At 40.8% G+C, this 21,262-nt stretch overlaps 1 protein-coding gene across 1 annotated transcript in view; it reads left to right on the forward strand.

Moving 5' to 3' along the window:
* Positions 1–21,262, forward strand: part of LOC128643584 (centriolin) — a gene marked incomplete at its 5' end in the record, with an annotated part of 183,765 nt that overhangs the window by 110,524 nt on the left and 51,979 nt on the right. The window contains 6 exons of the mRNA XM_053696427.1: positions 467–583; positions 801–945; positions 17,165–17,307; positions 18,285–18,477; positions 18,567–18,865; positions 19,091–19,266. Coding sequence (XP_053552402.1) covers positions 467–583; positions 801–945; positions 17,165–17,307; positions 18,285–18,477; positions 18,567–18,865; positions 19,091–19,266 — 1,073 coding nt within the window. The remainder of the gene's footprint in view (positions 1–466; positions 584–800; positions 946–17,164; positions 17,308–18,284; positions 18,478–18,566; positions 18,866–19,090; positions 19,267–21,262) is intronic.

Below are 21,262 nucleotides of genomic sequence, written 5' to 3' on the forward strand. Positions count from 1 at the left end.
TGTCTGTACATTACAGCAGTCAGACAAAGCTATTGCACTCGGTGTGTGTCTGTACGGTACAGCAGTCAGACAAAGCTATTGCACTTGGTGTGTGTCTGTATGGTACAGCAGTCAGACAAAGCTATTGCACTCGGTGTGTGTCTGTACATTACAGCAGTCAGACAAAGCTATTGCACTCGGTGTGTGTCTGTACGGTACAGCAGTCAGACAAAGCTATTGCACTCGGTGTGTGTCTGTATGGTACAGCAGTCAGACAAAGCTATTGCACTTGGTGTGTGTCTGTATCGTACAGCAGTCAGACAAAGCTATTGCACTCGGTGTGTGTCTGTACGGTACAGCAGTCAGACAAAGCTATTGCACTCGGTGTGTGTCTGTATGGTACAGCAGTCAGACAAAGCTATTGCACTCGGTGTGTCTGTACATTACATCAGTGAAGTATTACCATAGATTGTTTTTTTTATTACAGGAAATGCAAGAAGCTGCAAATTTCTTCTCACAATCTGCTCGCGCCTCCCGGAACCTCAGCAAAGCCGAAGCGGAGATTGAATTGTTGCAGAACATTCTGAAAGAACGAGAGAAGCAGGTAATTACCATACACAGGGAATAGCAATATCTCATTAACAGATTGTTCATATGTACAGAGAGAAAATCTCACTTTAATATTTGTATATGAGGATGAAGCACAGAACTGGTTAAGAAATTCATTTCTACACTAAAGATCTATAGTTTGTAACCCAGAACTCATATTAAATGTTGTCTGACTCATAAACGTTAATGTAGGTTTGTCTGCTTTTTACTAGCTGCAAGAGGAGATGAGACACGTGCATGCTGGGAAGACAACATCAGGTCTCCAGCAGCTTGAGATCGATAGGCTGAACCATACACTGAGAAAACAGCAGGCAGAGATAGAACGGCTGAAGCATTTACTGGATCATGCCAGGAATGGTAATGTTACTTTACTCTCTCTGTGTACTGTCAGTGTCTGCCCATATTGCTTATAAAGTATATGTAGGACATCCTTATGCTTATCCCAGGCATTAATTAGTATGTAGGATAGTCTTATGCTTATCACAGGCATTAATTAGTTTGTAGGATAGTCTTATGCTTATCACAGGCATTAATTAGTATGTAGGATAGTCTTATGCTTATCACAGGCATTAATTAGTATGTAGGATAGTCTTATGCTTATCACAGGCATTAATTACTATGTAGGATAGTCTTATGCTTATCTCAGTCATTAATTAGTATGTAGGTTAGTTGTATGCTTATCACAGGCATTAATTACTATGTAGGATAGCCTTATGCTTATCCCAGGCATTAATTCGTATGTAGGATAGTCTTATGCTTATCTCAGTCATTAATTAGTATGTAGGATAGTCGTATGCTTATCACAGGCATAAGTTGGTATGCAGGATAGCCTTATGCTTATCCCAGGCATTAATTAGTATGTAGGTTAGCCTTATGCTTATCCCAGGCATTAATTAGTATGTAGGATAGCCTTATGCTTATCCCAGGCATTCATTAGTATGTAGGATATCCTTATGCTTATCCCAGGCATTAATTAGTATGTAGGATAGCCTTATGCTTATCCCAGGCATTCATTAGTATGTAGGATAGTCTTATGCTTATCACAAGCATTGATTAGTATGTAGGATAGTATTATGCTTATCACAGGCATTAATTAGTATGTAGGATAGTCTTATGCTTATCACAGGCATTAATTAGTATGTAGGATATCCTTATGCTTATTCCGGGCATTAATTAGTATGTAGGATAGTCTTATGCTTATCACAGGCATTAATTAGTATGTAGGATAGTCTTATGCTTATCACAGGCATTAATTAGTATGTAGGATATCCTTATGCTTATCCCAGGCATTAATTAGTATGTAGGATAGTCTTATGCTTATCCCAGGCATTGATTAGTATGTAGGATATCCTTATGCTTATCCCAGGCATTAATTAGTATGTAGGATAGCATTATGCTTATCCTAGGCAGTAATTAGTATGTAGGATAACCTTATGCTTATCCCAGGCAGTAATTAGTATGTAGGATAGCTTTATGCTTATCCCAGGCTTTAATTAGTATGTAGGATATCCTTATGCTTATCCCAGGCAGTAATTAGTATGTAGGATAGCCTTATGCTTATCACAGGCTTTAATTAGTATGTAGGATATCATTATGCTTATCCCAGGCAGTAATTAGTATGTAGGATAGCCTTATACTTATCCCAGGCATTAATAGTACGTAGGATAGCCTTATGCTTATCCCAGGCTTTAATTAGTATGTAGGATATCCTTATGCTTATCCCAGGCATTAATTAGTATGTAGGATAGCCTTATGCTTATCACAGGCATTAATTAGTATGTAGGATAGTCTTATGCTTATCACAGGCATTAATTAGTATGTAGGATAACCTTATGCTTATCACAAGCATTAATTAGTATGTAGGATAGTCTTATGCTTATTGCAGGCATTAATTAGTATGTAGGATAGTCTTATGCTTCTCACAGGCTTTAATTAGTATGTAGGATATCATTTTGTTTATCCCAGGCTTTAATTAGTATGTAGGATATCCTTATGCTTATCCCAGGCATTAATTAGTATGTAGGATGGTCTTATGCTTATCACAGGCATTAATTAGTATGTAGAATATCCTTATGCTTATTCCAGGCATTAATTAGTATGTAGGATAGCATTATGCTTATCCCAGACATTAATATGTAGGATAGCCTTTTGCTTACCTAGGCATTAATTAGTATGTAGGAAAGTCTTATGTTTATCCCAGGCAGTAATTAGTATTTAGGATAGTCTTATGCTTATCCCAGGCATTAATTAGTATGTAGGATAGCATTTTGCTTATCTATGTAAATAGTCTTCCTGCGCTAAAGGCCAGATTATGTGGACCTAAAGCTAAAACATTTGAGGTGACACTGAATAGATGGAAATGATCACTCAGGACATAAAATATGTTAAATATGAGCTAATATTTATTATTAATAAAAAGAGATGATTAAAATATTTTCTTTGAAAATTTATTAGTAAAATAATTTTTTAAAATTTTTTTAAAAAAATGATTAAAAATAGAATTTAATTGAATTTTGTATTAAAAAGCTGATATAATAATGTTTTTCAGCAAAAATAACAGAGGCAAAAATGAAAAGAAAAGATATAAGTGAGGTGAGTGTACTGAGCAGAGGATATAGTTAGTATACACAGCACATTTAGTTAGTATGTTAGTATAGTTAGTGAGGTTATTCAAACAACAGATGCGGTTAATATACAGCAAGTGTAATGAGTGAAGTGGATTTGATTGAGGTTAAAGTGTAAACTAAAAATGGGTCAGCTAAAGGTGTATAAGCTCAAGTGGTGTGTGCTAAAAGTGGTGTGTGCTAAAAATGTATTATAAATTAAAATTATGTCAAATAAACAGCTATAAAATAAATATACCTAAATTCATCAAGTGGACAGTTGTGCAAAAAGCAATGTAAATGAAACTTAGCTAAAAAATAAAGTTAAATATTAAAGTTAAATAGAGCTAGGTTAATAAGGCAAAGTTAGTACAACTAAAACAGCGTAACTAAAATTTGGTATTAAAAATTGCCATTTCAAACACAAAACACAAAATTGCCATTTCAAATGAAGTAATCCAAAGTTCAGGTAATACCAGGTTACCTTAAGCTGCTTTTATTCAAGGGTTTTTCCTCAGAATACCGGTTCTTACTTCTCCTCCTCGATCCTTAGTACATTCACAATCAGGGTTACCAAAAATGTGTAATGTGGAAAACGTCAAGACATATTTTTTTATGCAAAGGATGATGTTAGCCCTTTGACAACAAATAAGGAGGTGCTTACATACGTCAAGTTACAAGCTCTGCTATATAAAGACCAAGACGAACACAGAGCAAATCAGAAGTTTGAGAAAGGTCCACGACCGAAACGCGTTACTTCTTTTTGGCCAATTTGAGCCACCGTAGTCTGTGACGTCAGACTACCATCATCAAGAAAAAGACCAGACGAGAACTACTCTGCTTCCAGACGCGGAAGCACCACATTAACGTCACACCAGCCCTGTATGCGGCTTGAAATTCATAGTGGTAACCTGGCTTTACCACAAAGGACAAGGAAAGAAACAAGGTACTATATTAACAACCTGACAGATGCTTCCTTGAATAAAAGCAGCTTAAGGTAACCTGGTATTACCTGAACTTTGGATTACTTCATTTGATTTTACCATAGGATTGAATTACAAAAAAGACTGTGAGTCTGATCTCACAAGGTACTTTTAACATAAAAAGGAGACGGCACTGAAAATTTCACTTGCCCAACATTTTGCATATGCCAACACTCTTTATCTGTGCACAGAAAAGAACTTTCATTTTACAGTTCTATCACAATTGTGTTTGAAATGGCAATTTTTAATACCAAATTTTAGTTACGCTGTTTTAGTTGTACTAACTTTGCCTTATTAACCTAGCTCTATTTAACTTTAATATTTAACTTTATTTTTTAGCTAAGTTTCATTTACATTGCTTTTTTGCACAACTGTCCACTTGATGAATTTAGGTATATTTATTTCTTCTGTTATGTGTGATCAGTCCACGGGTCATCATTACTTCTGGGATATAACTCCTCCCCAACAGGAAATGCAAGAGGATTCACCCAGCAGAGCTGCATATAGCTCCTCCCCTCTACGTCAGTCCCAGTCATTCTCTTGCACCCAACGACTAGATAGGATGTGTGAGAGGACTATGGTGATTATACTTAGTTTTTATGACTTCAATCAAAAGTTTGTTATTTTAAAATAGCACCGGAGCGTGTTATTACTTCTCTGGCAGAGTTTGAGGAAGAATCTGACAGAGATTTTTTACTATGATTTTAACCGGAGTCGTTAAGATCATATTGCTGTTCTCGACCATCTGAGGGAGGTAAAGGCTTCAGATCAGGGGACAGCGGGCAGATGAATCTGCATTGAGGTATGTGGCAGTTTTTATTTTCTGAATGGAATTGATGAGAAAAGCCTGCCATACCGTTAAAATGACATGTATGTATACACTTCAGTATTCTGGGGATGGTATTTCACTGGAACTACTGTGTTAAAGGTCACTAATCCTTTTAATAACTATTCTCATGTTAAACGTTTTTGCTGGAATGTAGAATCGTTTACATTGCTGAGGTACTGTGTGAATAAAATTTGGGCATTATTTTCCACTTGGCAGTTTTTTGCTTTAATTGTGACAGTTTCTCTTCACTGCTGTGTGGGAGAGGGAGGGGCCGTTTTTGGCGCTCTTTGCTACGCATCAAAAAATTCCAGTCAGCTACTTTTATATTTCCTGCATGATCCGGTTCATCTCTGACAGATCTCAGGGGTCTTCAAACTTCTTTGAAGGGAGGTAAATTCTCTCAGCAGAGCTGTGAGAATTCTTATAGTGACTGTGAATAAAAAACGTTGTTTTGTTTTCTTATGTACAAATTTAATTAGTGTTGTTTTTTACTAATGGGAACAAACCTTTGCTAAAAGTTGTGTTGTTTTAAAGTTTGATGCTATAACTGTTTTTCAGTTCATTATTTCAACTGTCATTTAATCGTTAATACCTCTTTGAGGCACAGTGCGTTTTTTTTTGCTAAAAAAGATTATAACCAAGTTGTAAGTTTTTTTTGCTAGTGTGTTAAACATGTCTGACTCAGAGGAAGATATCTGTGTCATTTGTTCCAATGCCAAGGTGGAGCCCAATAGAAATTTATGTACTAACTGTATTGATGCTACTTTAAATAAAAGTCAATCTGTACAATGTGAACAAATTTCACCAAACAGCGAGGGGAGAGTTATGCCGACTAACTCGCCTCACGCGACAGTACCTGCATCTCCCGCCCGGGAGGTGCGTGATATTTTGGCGCCTAGTACATCTGGGCGGCCATTACAGATAACATTACAAGATATGGCTACTGTTATGACTGAAGTTTTGTCTAAATTACCAGAACTAAGAGGCAAGCGTGATCACTCTGGGGTGAGAACAGAGTGCGCTGACAATGCTAGGGCCATGTCTGATACTGCGTCACAGCTCGCAGAGCATGAGGACGGAGAGCTTCATTCTGTGGGTGACGGTTCTGATCCAAACAGATTGGACTCAGATATTTCAAATTTTAAATTTAAATTGGAGAACCTCCGTGTACTACTAGGGGAGGTCTTAGCAGCTCTCAACGATTGTAACACCGTTGCAATACCAGAGAAACTGTGTAGGTTGGATAAATACTTTGCGGTACCGGCGAGTACTGACGTTTTCCTATACCTAAGAGACTAACTGAAATTGTTACTAAGGAGTGGGATAGACCCGGTGTGCCGTTCTCACCCCCTCCAATATTTAGAAAGATGTTTCCAATAGACGCCACCACTCGGGACTTATGGCAAACGGTTCCCAAGGTGGAGGGAGCAGTTTCTACTTTAGCTAAGCGTACCACTATCCCGGTGGAGGATAGCTGTGCTTTCTCAGATCCAATGGATAAAAAATTAGAGGGTTACCTTAAGAAAATGTTTGTTCAACAAGGTTTTATATTACAACCCCTTGCATGTATCGCGCCGATTACGGCTGCGGCAGCATTTTGGATTGAGTCGCTTGAAGAGAACCTTAGTTCCTCTACGCTAGACGACATTACGGACAGGCTTAGAGTCCTTAAACTAGCTAATTCTTTCATTTCGGAGGCCGTAGTACATTTAACCAAACTTACGGCTAAGAACTCAGGATTCGCCATACAGGCACGCAGGGCACTGTGGCTAAAATCCTGGTCAGCTGATGTTACTTCTAAGTCCAAATTACTTAATATACCTTTCAAGGGGCAGTCCTTATTCGGGCCCGGTTTGAAAGAAATTATCGCTGACATTACGAGAGGTAAGGGCCACGCCCTACCTCAAGACAAGGCCAAAGCTAAGGCTAGACAGTCTAATTTTCGTCCCTTTCGGAATTTCAAGACAGGAGCAGCATCAACCTCCACTGCACCAAAACAGGAAGGAGCTGTTGCTCGTTACAGGCAAGGCTGGAAGCCTAACCAGTCCTGGAACAAAAGCAAGCAGGCCAGGAAACCTGCTGCTGCCCCAAAGACAGCATGAACCGAGAGCCCCCGATCCGGGACCGGATCTAGTAGGGGGCAGACTCTCTCTCTTCGCCCAGGCTTGGGCAAGAGATGTTCAGGATCCCTGGGCACTAGAGATCATATCTCAGGGATACCTTCTAGACTTCAAATTATCTCCCCCAAGAGGGAGATTTCATCTGTCAAGGTTGTCAACAAACCAGATAAAGAAAGAAGCGTTTCTACGCTGCGTACAAGATCTGTTAACAATGGGAGTGATCCATCCGGTTCCGTGGTCGGAACAAGGACAAGGGTTCTACTCAAACCTGTTTGTGGTTCCCAAAAAAGAGGGAACTTTCAGGCCAATCTTAGATTTAAAGACTCTAGACAAATTCCTAAGAGTTCCATCGTTCAAAATGGAAACTATTCGGACAATCTTACCCATGATCCAAGAGGGTCAGTACATGACCACAGTGGATTTAAAGGATGCTTACCTTCACATACCGATCCACAAAGATCATCACCGGTATCTAAGGTTTGCCTTCTTAGACAGGCACTACCAGTTTGTAGCTCTTCCATTCGGATTGGCTACGGCTCCAAGAATCTTCACAAAGGTTCTGGGTGCCCTTCTAGCGGTACTAAGACCGCGAGGGATTTCGGTAGCTCCGTACCTAGACGACATTCTAATACAAGCTTCAAGCTTTCAAACTGCCAAGTCTCATACAGAGTTAGTTCTGGCATTTCTAAGGTCGCATGGATGGAAAGTGAACGAAAAGAAGAGTTCTCTCTTTCCTCTCACAAGAGTTCCATTCTTGGGGACTCTTATAGATTCTGTAGAAATGAAGATTTACCTGACAGAAGACAGGTTAACAAAACTTCAAAATGCATGCCGCGTCCTTCATTCCATTCAACACCCGTCAGTAGCTCAATGCATGGAGGTGATCGGCTTAATGGTAGCGGCAATGGACATAGTACCTTTTGCACGCCTACACCTCAGACCGCTGCAATTATGCATGCTAAGTCAGTGGAATGGGGATTACTCAGATTTGTCCCCTACTCTGAATCTGAATCAAGAGACCAGAAATTCTCTTCTATGGTGGCTTTATCGGCCACACCTGTCCAGGGGGATGCCATTCAGCAGGCCAGACTGGACAATTGTAACAACAGACGCCAGCCTACTAGGTTGGGGCGCTGTCTGGAATTCTCTGAAGGCTCAGGGACTATGGAATCAGGAGGAGAGTCTCCTACCAATAAACATTCTGGAATTGAGAGCAGTTCTCAATGCCCTTCTGGCTTGGCCCCAGTTAACAACTCGGGGGTTCATCAGGTTTCAGTCGGACAACATCACGACTGTAGCTTACATCAACCATCAGGGAGGGACAAGAAGCTCCCTAGCAATGATGGAAGTATCAAAGATAATTCGCTGGGCAGAGTCTCACTCTTGCCACCTGTCAGCAATCCACATCCCGGGAGTGGAGAACTGGGAGGCGGATTTCTTGAGTCGCCAGACTTTTCATCCGGGGGAGTGGGAACTTCATCCGGAGGTCTTTGCCCAAATACTTCGACGTTGGGGCAAACCAGAGATAGATCTCATGGCGTCTCGCCAGAACGCCAAACTTCCTCGCTACGGGTCCAGATCCAGGGATCCGGGAGCAGTTCTGATAGATGCTTTGACAGCACCTTGGAACTTCAGGATGGCTTATGTGTTTCCACCCTTCCCGCTGCTTCCTCGATTGATTGCCAAAATCAAACAGGAGAGAGCATCAGTAATTCTAATAGCACCTGCTTGGCCACGCAGGACTTGGTATGCAGATCTAGTGGACATGTCATCCTGTCCGCCTTGGTCTCTACCTCTAAGACAGGACCTTCTGATACAGGGTCCATTCAAACATCAAAATCTAACTTCTCTGAAGCTGACTGCTTGGAAATTGAACGCTTGATTTTATCAAAACGTGGTTTTTCTGAGTCGGTTATTGATACCCTGATTCAGGCTAGGAAGCCTGTTACCAGAAGGATTTACCATAAAATATGGCGGAAATACCTATACTGGTGCGAATCCAAAGGTTACTCCTGGAGTAAGGTTAGGATCGCTAGGATATTGTCTTTTCTACAAGAAGGTTTAGAAAAGGGTTTATCAGCTAGTTCATTAAAGGGACAGATTTCAGCTCTGTCCATCTTGTTACACAGACGTCTGTCAGAAAATCCAGACGTCCAGTCCTTTTGTCAGGCTTTAGCTAGGATCAAGCCTGTGTTTAAAGCTGTTGCTCCACCATGGAGTTTAAACTTAGTTCTTAACGTTTTACAGGGTGTTCCGTTTGAACCCCTTCATTCCATTGATATAAAATTGTTATCTTGGAAAGTTCTGTTTTTAATGGCTATTTCCTCGGCTCGAAGAGTCTCTGAGTTATCAGCCTTACATTGTGATTCCCCTTATCTGATTTTTCACTCAGACAAGGTAGTTCTGCGTACTAAACCTGGGTTCTTACCTAAGGTAGTCACTAACAGGAACATCAATCAAGAGATTGTTGTCCCATCCTTGTGTCCAAATCCTTCTTCAAAGAAGGAACGTCTTTTACACAATCTGGATGTAGTTCGTGCCCTCAAGTTCTACTTGCAGGCAACTAAAGATTTTCGCCAAACTTCTTCCTTGTTTGTCGTTTACTCTGGACAGAGGAGAGGTCAAAAAGCTTCTGCTACCTCTCTCTCTTTTTGGCTTCGTAGCATAATACGTTTAGCCTATGAGACTGCTGGACAGCAGCCTCCTGAAAGAATTACAGCTCACTCCACTAGAGCTGTGGCTTCCACTTGGGCCTTTAAGAATGAGGCCTCTGTTGAACAGATTTGCAAGGCTGCAACTTGGTCTTCGCTTCATACTTTTTCCAAATTTTACAAATTTGACACTTTTGCTTCTTCGGAGGCTATTTTTGGGAGAAAGGTTCTTCAGGCAGTGGTTCCTTCTGTATAATGAGCCTGCCTATCCCTCCCGTCATCCGTGTACTTTTGCTTTGGTATTGGTATCCCAGAAGTAATGATGACCCGTGGACTGATCACACATAACAGAAGAAAACATAATTTATGCTTACCTGATAAATTCCTTTCTTCTGTTGTGTGATCAGTCCACGGCCCGCCCTGTTTTAAGGCAGGTAAATATCTTTTAAATTATACTCCAGTCACCACTTCACCCTTGGTTACTCCTTTCTCGTTGATTCTTGGTCGAATGACTGGGACTGACGTAGAGGGGAGGAGCTATATGCAGCTCTGCTGGGTGAATCCTCTTGCATTTCCTGTTGGGGAGGAGTTATATCCCAGAAGTAATGATGACCCGTGGACTGATCACACAACAGAAGAAAGGAATTTATCAGGTAAGCATAAATTATGTTTTTATAGCTGTTTATTTGACATAATTTTAATTTATAATACATTTTTAGCACACACCACTTTTAGCACACACCACTTGAGCTTGTACACCTTTAGCTGACCCATTTTTAGTTTACACTTTAACCTCAATCAAATCCACTTCACTCATTACACTTGCTGTATATTAACCGCATCTGTTGTTTGAATAACCTCACTAACTATACTAACATACTAACTAAATGTGCTGTGTATACTAACTATATCCTCTGCTCAGTACACTCACCTCACTTATATCTTTTCTTTTCATTTTTGCCTCTGTTATTTTTGCTGAAAAACATTATTATATCAGCTTTTTAATACAAAATTCAATTAAATTCTATTTTTAATCATTTTTTTAAAAAAAAATTAAAAAATTATTTTACTAATAAATTTTCAAAGAAAATATTTTAATCATCTCTTTTTATTAATAATAAATATTAGCTCATATTTAACATATTTTATGTCCTGAGTGATCATTTCCATCTATTCAGTGTCACCTCAAATGTTTTAGCTTTAGGTCCACATAATCTGGCCTTTAGCGCAGGAAGACTATTTACATAGATTTCAATCATCAATTTTATCTGGGGATTTTTTGATATCAACCTGTATACTTTGAGGTGAATTGTTTCAGCGCTCTCTCTCTCCCTAGATATATAGCATTTTGCTTATCCCAGGCATTAATTAGTATGTAGGATAGCCTTATTCAAGGCATTAATTCGTTTGTTGGATAGTCTTATGCTTATCCCCGGCATTAATTAGTATGTAGGATAGCCTTATGCTTATCCCAGGCATTAATTAGTATGTAGGATAGCCTTATGCTTATCCCAGGCAGTAATTAGTATGTAGGATAGTCTTATGCTTATCCCGGGCATTAATTAGTATGTAGGATAGCTTCACTGCTATATCCCAGGCATTCTTGATGTACCCAACATGGTTTGTCTTTACCACCTCTAATGCCAACCACCCTGTCTCTGAAGAAAGGTTTCTACCTATACAACCAAGCACTCTACTGGCCTTACTCACTGCAGTACCTACTATTCCTGCTGCAGATACCTCTACCTATACAACCAAGCACTCTACTGGCCTTACTCACTGCAATACTTACTATTTCTGCTGCAGATACTTCTACCTCTACAACCAAGCACACTACTGGCCTTACTCATTTTAATACTTATTATTCCTGCTGCAGATACCACTACCCATACAACCAAGCACTCTACTGGTCTTACTCACTGTAATACTTAATATCCCTGCTGCAGATACCGCTACCTATACAACCAAGCACTCTACTTGTCTTACTGACTGCAATATTTACTATTCCTACTGCAGATACTGCTACCTATACAACCAAGCACTCTATTGGCCTTACTCACTGTAATACTTACTATTCCTGCTGGTAATACCTCTCCCTATACAACCAAGCACTCTACTGGCCTTACTCACTGCAATACTTATTATTCCAGCTGCAGATACCGATACAACCAAGAACTCTACTGGCATTACTCACTGCAATACATACTATTCCTGCTGCTAATATCTCTACCTATACAACCAAGCACTCTATTGGCCTTACTCACTGTAATACTTTCTATTTCTGCTGCAGATACCGCTAACTATACAACCAAGCACTCTACTAGCCTTACTCACTGCAATACTTACTATTCCTGCTGCAGTGAGTCACTGCTACCTATACATCAAAGCACTCTACTAGCCTTACTCGCTGCAATACTTACTATTCCTGCTGCAAGTACCACTTCCTATACAACCAAGCACTCTACTGGCCTTACTCACTGCAATACTTACTATTCCTGCTGCAGATACCGCTACCTATACAACCAAGCACTCTATTGGCCTTACTCACTGCAATACTTAGTATTCCTGCTGCAGATACCGCTACCTATACAACCAAGCACTCTACTAACCTTACTCGCTGCAATACTTACTATTCCTGCTGCAGAGACCACTACCTATACAACGAAGCACTGTACTGACCTTACTCACTGCAATACTTACTTTTTCTGCTGCAGATACCACTACCTATACTCCCAAGCACTCTACTGGCCTTACTCACTGCAATACTTACTATTCCTGCTGCAGATACCACTACCTATACAACCAAGCACACTACTGGCCTTGCTCACTGTAATACTTACTATTCCTGCTGCAGATACCGCTACCTATACAACCAAGCACTCTACTGGCCTTACTCACTGCAATACTTACTATTACTAATGCAGATACTGCTACCTATACAACCAAGCACTCTATTGGCCTTACTCACTGCAATACTTACTATTCCTCCTGCAGATACTGCTACCTATACAAGTAAGCACTCTACTAGCCTTACTCACTGCAATACTTAATATTCCTGCTGCGGATACCTCTACTTATACAACCAATCACTCTACTGGCCTTACTCGCTGCAATACTTACTATTCCTGCGGCAGATATCACTACCTATACACCCGAACACTCTACTGGCCTTACAGCAATACTTACTATTCTTGCGGCAGATATCACTACCTATACAACCAAGCACTCTACTGGCCTTACTCACTGCAATACTTACTATTCCTTCTGCAGATATCACTACCTATACAACCAAGCACTGTACTGGCCTTACTCACTGCAATACTTACTATTCCTGCTGCAGATACCACTACCTTTACACCCGAGCACTCTACTGGCCTTACTCACTGCAATATGTACTATTTCTGCTGCAGATATCTCTCCCCATATAACCAAGCACTCTACTGGCCTTACTTGTTGCAATACTTACTATTCCTGCTGCAGATACCACTACCTATACACCCAAGCACTCTACTGGCCTTACTCACTGCAATACTTACTATTCCTGCTGCAGATACCACTACCTATACAACCAAGCAGACTACTGGCCTTACTCACTGTAATACTATTCCTGCTGCAGATACCGCTACCTATACAACCAAGCACTCTACTGGCCTTACTCACTGCAATACTTACTATTCCTGCTGCAGATACCGCTACCTATACAACCAAGCAGTCTATTGGCCTTACTCACTGCAATACTTACTATTCCTCCTGCAGATACTGCTACCTATACAAGTAAGCACTCTACTGGCCTTACTCACTGCAATACTTAATATTCCTGCTGCTGATACCTCTACCTATACAACCAAGCACTGTACTGGCCTTACTCACTGCAATACTTACTATTCCTGCTGCAGATACCACTACCTTTACACCCAAGCACTCTACTGGCCTTACTCACTGCAATACTTACTATTCCTGCTGCAGATACCACTACCTATACAACCAAGCACACTACTGGCCTTACTCACTGTAATACTATTCCTGCTGCAGATACCGCTACCTATACAACCAAGCACTGTACTGGCCTTACTCACTGCAATACTTACTATTCCTGCTGCAGATACCACTACCTTTACACCCGAGCACTCTACTGGCCTTACTCACTGCAATATGTACTATTTCTGCTGCAGATATCTCTCCCCATATAACCAAGCACTCTACTGGCCTTACTTGTTGCAATACTTACTATTCCTGCTGCAGATACCACTACCTATACACCCAAGCACTCTACTGGCCTTACTCACTGCAATACTTACTATTCCTGCTGCAGATACCACTACCTATACAACCAAGCAGACTACTGGCCTTACTCACTGTAATACTATTCCTGCTGCAGATACCACTACCTATACAACCAAGCACTCTACTGGCCTTACTCACTGCAATACTTACTATTCCTGCTGCAGATACCGCTACCTATACAACCAAGCACTCTACTGGCCTTACTCACTGCAATACTTACTATTCCTGCTGCAGATACCGCTACCTATACAACCAAGCAGTCTATTGGCCTTACTCACTGCAATACTTACTATTCCTCCTGCAGATACTGCTACCTATACAAGTAAGCACTCTACTGGCCTTACTCACTGCAATACTTAATATTCCTGCTGCTGATACCTCTACCTATACAACCAAGCACTCTACTGGCCTTACTCACTGCAATACTTACTATTCCTTCTGCAGATATCACTACCTATACAACCAAGCACTGTACTGGCCTTACTCACTGCAATACTTACTATTCCTGCTGCAGATACCACTACCTTTACACCCAAGCACTCTACTGGCCTTACTCACTGCAATACTTACTATTCCTGCTGCAGATACCACTACCTATACAACCAAGCACACTACTGGCCTTACTCACTGTAATACTATTCCTGCTGCAGATACCGCTACCTATACAACCAAGCACTCTACTGGCCTTACTCACTGCAATACTTACTATTCCTGCTGCAGATACCACTACCTATACAACCAAGCACTCTACTGGCCTTACTCGCTGCAATACTTACTATTCCTTCTGCAGATATCACTACCTATACAACCAAGCACTGTACTGGCCTTACTCACTGCAATACTTACTATTCCTGCTGCAGATACCACTACTTTTACACCCAAGCACTCTACTGGCCTTACTCACTGCAATACGTACTATTTCTGCTGTAGATATCTCTCCCTATATAACCAAGAACTCTACTGGCCTTACTTGTTGCAATACTTACTATTCCTGCTGCAGATACCACTACCTATACACCCAAGCACTCTACTGGCCTTACTCACTGTTATACTTACTATTCATGCTGCAGATATCTCTACCTATACAACCAAACACTCTACTGGCCTTACTCACTGCAATACTTACTTTTCCTGCTGCAGATACCACTACCTATACAACCAAGCACTGTACTGGCCTTACTCACTGCAATACTTACTGTTCCTGCTGCAGATACCTCTACCTATACAACCAATCATTCTACTGGCCTTACTCACTGTAATACTTACTATTCCTGCTGCAGATACCGCTAACTATACAACCAAGCACTGTACTGGCCTTACTCACTGTAATACTTACTGTTCCTGCTGCAGATATCTCTCCCTATACTACTAAGCACTCTACTGGCCTTGCTCACTGTAATACTTACTGTTCCTGCTGCAGATATATCTCCCTATACAACCAAACACTCTACTGGCCATGCTGCAGATACTTCTCCCTATACAACCAAGCACTCTACTGGGCTTACTCACTGTAATACTTACTATTCCTGCGGCAGATATCACTACCTATACACCCGAACACTCTACTGGCCTTACAGCAATACTTACTATTCTTGCGGCAGATATCACTACCTATACACCCAAGCACTCTACTAGCCTTACTTACAGCAATACTTACTATTCCTGCTGCAGATACCTCTACCTATACACCCAAGCACTCTACTGGCCTTACTTACAGCAATACTTACTATTCCTGCTGCAGATACCACTACCTATACAACCAAGCACTCTACTGGCCTTACTCACTGCAATACTTACTATTCCTGCTGCAGATACTGCTACCTATACAACCAAGCACTCTACTGGCCTTACTCACTGCAATACTTACTATTCCTGCTGCAGATACCACTACCTATACAACCAAGCACTCTACTGGCCTTACTCACTGCTATACTTACTGTTCCTGCTGCAGATACCGCTACCTATACAACCAAGCACTGTACTGGCCTTACTCACTGCAATACTTACTATTCCTGCTGCTTATATCTCTACTTATACAACCAAGCACTCTACTGGCCTTACTCACTGCTATACTTACTATACCTGCTGCAGATATCGCTACCTATACAACCAAGCACTCTACTGGCCTTACTCACTGCTATACTTACTGTTCCTGCTGCAGATATCTCTACCTATACAACCAAGCACTCTACTGGCCTTACTCACTGCAATACTTACTATTCCTGCTGCAGGTACCCGTTCCTATACAACCAAGCACTCTTCTGGCCTTACTCACTGCTATACTTACTATTTCTGCTGCAGATACCGCTACCTATACAACCAAGCACATTACTGGCCTTACTCACTGCAATACTTACTATTCCTGCTGCAGATATCTCTACCTATACAACCAAGCACTGTACTGGCCTTACTCAGTGTAATACTTACTATTCCTGCTGTAGATACCACTACCTATACAACCAAGCACTCTACTTGCCTTACTCACTGTTATACTTACTATTCCTGCTGCAGATGCCTCTACCTATACAACCAAGCACTGTACTGGCCTTACTCACTATAATACTTACTATTCCTGCTGCAGATGCCTCTACCTATACAACCAAGCACTGTACTGGCCTTACTCACTGTAATACTTACTATTCCTGCTGCAGACACCTCTACCTATATAACCAAGCACTCTACTGGCCTTACTCACTGTAATACTTACTATTCCTGCTGCAGATACCTCTACCTATACAACCAAGCTCTCTACTGACCTTACTCACTGCAATACTTACTATTCCTGCTGCAGATACCGCTACCTATACAACCAAGCACTCTACTGGCCTTACTCACTGCAATACTTACTATTCCTGCTGCAGATACTGCTACCTATACAACCAACTCTACTGGCCTTACTTACTGCAATACTTACTATTACTGGTGCAGGTACCTTTTTCTATACAACCAAGCACTCTACTGGCATCCAGTAGATACTATATCCCTTTGCTAATAAATATGGCAGAAGTTGAGTAATTCTAGTAGACATGAGCACTGTTATCTGTGAAATGTAAAAGCAATAAGTTACTGAAATGAAGGTTATATAGAATATCTGATTGTTTTACAGACAATATTGGAGAGATGGAGAACCTACTGGATGAGATAGCATCACTCCGGCATGCTCTTGGGCACCAGAATGACTACATCACCAGCAGGGATGACCCATTCCGGAGAAGGGGCTACTGGTACTATGTGCCGTCCCCCTCTAGTGTAAGATTATGTTAAATGTGTGTGAATTTCATACAAAATTACACAGTGCATGTACCATTGCATGTTCCATAGTGAATAACCCCAGTTATAATGCACAGATTACTGCAGACTAACCCATAGCTTGCTTATGTATTATCTGCACACATCAAGCAGTGCAGCACTGAGCGTACAAACAGTAGGCATAACATTATGTTTGCTCTCAGGTGCTCAATAACAATATTATTGATGGGTTTTTTATTTCGTCTAATGCCTTAAAGTAATTGTAAACTTTAACAAATTAAAGCCCAGTATCAAATAATAGTCTTAAAAACAGCGGCACTTTAATTCATTAAAGTTTACAAAAATGCTTTTTTTTTTAAAATACTTACCATTGCGTTACAGTAAACATAATGCTGATCCTCTGCCCCCATATCTTCCTGCTGTAGTTAGCATATTGATGACGATCCGGCTTCCTCAAATCGTTGCGTGCTTCACGAGCTGGACGCCAATGGGGGCACACAACTCTTGGACGAAGCCGGATTCATCATCGATCTGCTAAAGAAAGCAGGAGCTGCGGGCAGAGGATTGGCGTTTACCATAAAGCAAAAGGTAAGTATTTTAAAAAATAAGCGTAAACTTTAATGAATTAAAGTGCCCCTGATTTTAAGAGAATTATTCGATACTGGGCATTAATTTGTTAAAGTTTACAATCACTTTATCTATAATTCTATTTCGTTGTATTTCAGTAAACCTGTAGGGAAACACAAAATTAGTATTTACATAGAAATTAGTTTCATTTGCTTTGGAACAATCATATGGATGTGAGTAGACGGCTAATCTTAGTGTGGAATCGGTTAGGGACTACGAAATACATTAAGGCAGTAGTTCATAAACCTGTCCTGAAACGGCTGCAACTGGGCAGGATTTAGGAAAACCGCGCCTAGTGCACTGGGTCCTTTTGATAGCCGCAGCATTACGTGTTCATTTCTCTCTCACAGGCCTCACATTGTGATTCCCTAAGTACTAAAGACTCCGGCGTTGGTTTACAGTACCCACTTACGTCTTCCCCTGCCAGACACAGGTGTGGCCAAACCAGGCACCCTAAGAAGGAAAAGCCTGTGCCCTCCGCTATGGGCAGATGGGTTTATTCACCACTCCGGCATGGGTTGCACAGATGCCACTCAAGTGAAGGTAAATTGAAATATTCCTTGCATTTTTTGCCAGCCATTTTACAATGCATTAAGTTTATAGCTCATATTGTTTTTATTTTCTCTCTTTAGATGGGGAGGACTGTGAATCCGAGCACGAAACACATGCACCACCAACATATCACTTTGTACCTCCTCCTGGCTCAGTTATTTACACTGTACTTCCAGACGGCGCTCCTGTACCGCAGGGCACTGTTATATATGGCCCTCCGCCTCCTGCCAATGGTAGAGCAGTGGCTCCTGGGACTGTTATCTATGGCCCTCCTCCTGTTGGAACTCAGATTGCATATGGGCCTCCCCCTCCACATTTTACCATACCGATTATCCCTACTGGCGTGCTTCACTGCAATGTGCCAGCGCATCATGAGCTGGTAAGCTTTATTATATTTCCTGTATCTTCACCAGAAGCACAGCTAAGGTTATGGAGCCTATGTGCACATAACCAACAAATCCCATTACATTTTTACAGGTATCCTATTATAAATAAAATAAATAACTGTATATATTTTGTTCAAATTTATTGAAAATCTATTGCAATGAAAAATTATTTTGTTTATGGTTTTCATTAATTATTAGTTGTCTGCGTTTAACCACAGGAAAACGAAATTACACGGCTTGAAGACATTATCGATCATCTAAAGTTGCGACGGCAAAAAGAAAAAATGGCAAAAGAGAGATTGCAGGAAGATATCAATGATCTTGAACATCAAAAAGAAGCTTACAAGAAGGAGATGGAGGAGTTGCGTAGATCGACACAGAAACGTAAACGAAAGTGTGTATCATTAACAGTTTATAAAGAGCACTTAAAAACACAATAAACGCAAGCTAAACATTACAAAGAAACATAATTTTCTTTCCTATGGCATGGAGAGTCCACAAAACATAATAATTACTAGTGGGATTATCACTCCTGGCCAACAGGAGGCGGCAAAGAGCAGCACCCCAGCAGAGTTGTTAAGTATCACTTCCCTTACCCATAACCCCCAGTCATTCTCTTTGCCTTGATCACGGGAGGATGGCGAAGATGGTGTCTGAAGATTTTAATCCTTTTAATGGGTACTTTTCCCTGCAAGCAAGGATTGGGGCTATGCTGTGTCCATGTCAATCTCTTTAGTAAGAGTAATGGTGGCTATTAGCAGTTAGAAGACGGCGAGGTGGTTTTTGCTTAAACTTCTAACATTATTGCTACCCGTTTTATAGAAAGCCAGGGTTGGTTACTCTGTTCTTTCTTTTCTATAGGTCCCTGGTAAATATGGTGAGGCTGCCACACCTCAGAAAACAGCTCCTGCCTGACAGAGCAGGATCCACAGGTAAGTGCTTCACCTTCTAGGTTTGACAGTACCGGCACTATAGGGGTTAAATCCTTGTGGAAATTATTTAAATCTGTTTTAGGGGCACTGCTTTTATGTGAAAAGAGGCATTATTTATTATTGGGGGCTCAGAGATGGGAGAGTGTATGAAGTGTTTGACAGGTGTTTGTTTTACTTCTTGTTGCAATCACTTTTCAGCTCAGCTTATTGGCCCAATCACTTTTGCTGTGCTGCTGTTGGTTTTCACGCCATTTTTGTTTGGCACAATTTAAAAAAAAAAGTTTTTTTATTGCGGCACTTCTGGTTTTCGGCTTCTCTGTTCAGATCGGAGTTTGTCGTGGCGAGTGTGGAGGCTGCATTTCTTCTATCTACAGTGGCAAGTGGATTTGGGCTATTCCGGTAACAAGGAGGTGTTTTTTGCTACTGGGTGTGTCCGGTTTTCTGTGCTAGTGGGATTGCAACTTCTGGAGGGGTAAGACCTCAGCAGAGCTGAGGGTTTTAAATGCTTATTTATGTTTTATTGCTTCATATAAATTAACTTTATTTGGCATTTTTTGTTAATTGTGAACTGATACACAATTATGGACACTAATACTGAAGTTGATTCATTTGAAAAATGCTTCTTGTGTTTGGAGGCTAAGATAATTCCTCCTGTACAGTTTTGCTCTTCATGTTTAAGTAAAACTTTAAAGTTAAGATGTCTCTCCCTGAGCCTCCTGTCTCTCAGGATAGTGTTATCCTAGCTACGCCTCAGCTTTCCACTTAAGCTTCCCAAGCTTCACATGCAGTGCCCTGCGGTTCCGCTCAACCTCCTGTTTGTTTTTTTTACCTGGGGATTTCGCTGCACAGATTACTTCTGCTGTTTCTGCAGCTTTATCAGCTTTTCCAAAGGTTTCTGGTAAACGAAAGAGGAAATCTTAACATATTGATGTTAGTAAGGCTGACTCTGCTAAAGCTGTGTTAGTCAGTTTGTCTCAATTATCTGATGAGGATGATTCTTCAGTGGCTTCTGAGGGGGAATTATCAGATTCTGATACTGTAGTGACAAATTCTGCAGATTCAGAGGAGATTAATTTCAGATTTAAATAAGAACTCCTTTGAGTTCTTTTGAATGAGGTTCTTGCTACTTTGGAAGAATCTGAATCTGTTACGGTGAATCCAAAGAGGTCTAGTAAGCTTAATAGGGTATATGATGTACCCTCATCTGTGGAAGTATTTCCAGTTTCAGACTGTATGGCAGACATTATAACTCAGGAATGGGATAAGCCAGGCATTCCTTTTTCCCAGTCCCCTGTTTTTAAAAAGATGTTTCCTGTTGCTGACTCTATTCATGACTCGTGGCGCACGCTGCCCAAGGTAGAGGGAGCTATCTCTATTCTGGCTAAGAAAACTACTATTCCTATTGAAGATAGTTGTTCTTTCAAGGATCCCATGGATAAGAAGCTTGAGGCTTTTTTG

Source organism: Bombina bombina, unplaced genomic scaffold, assembly GCF_027579735.1.
Source record: "Bombina bombina isolate aBomBom1 unplaced genomic scaffold, aBomBom1.pri scaffold_755, whole genome shotgun sequence".
NCBI classification, from domain to species: Eukaryota; Metazoa; Chordata; class Amphibia; order Anura; family Bombinatoridae; genus Bombina; species Bombina bombina.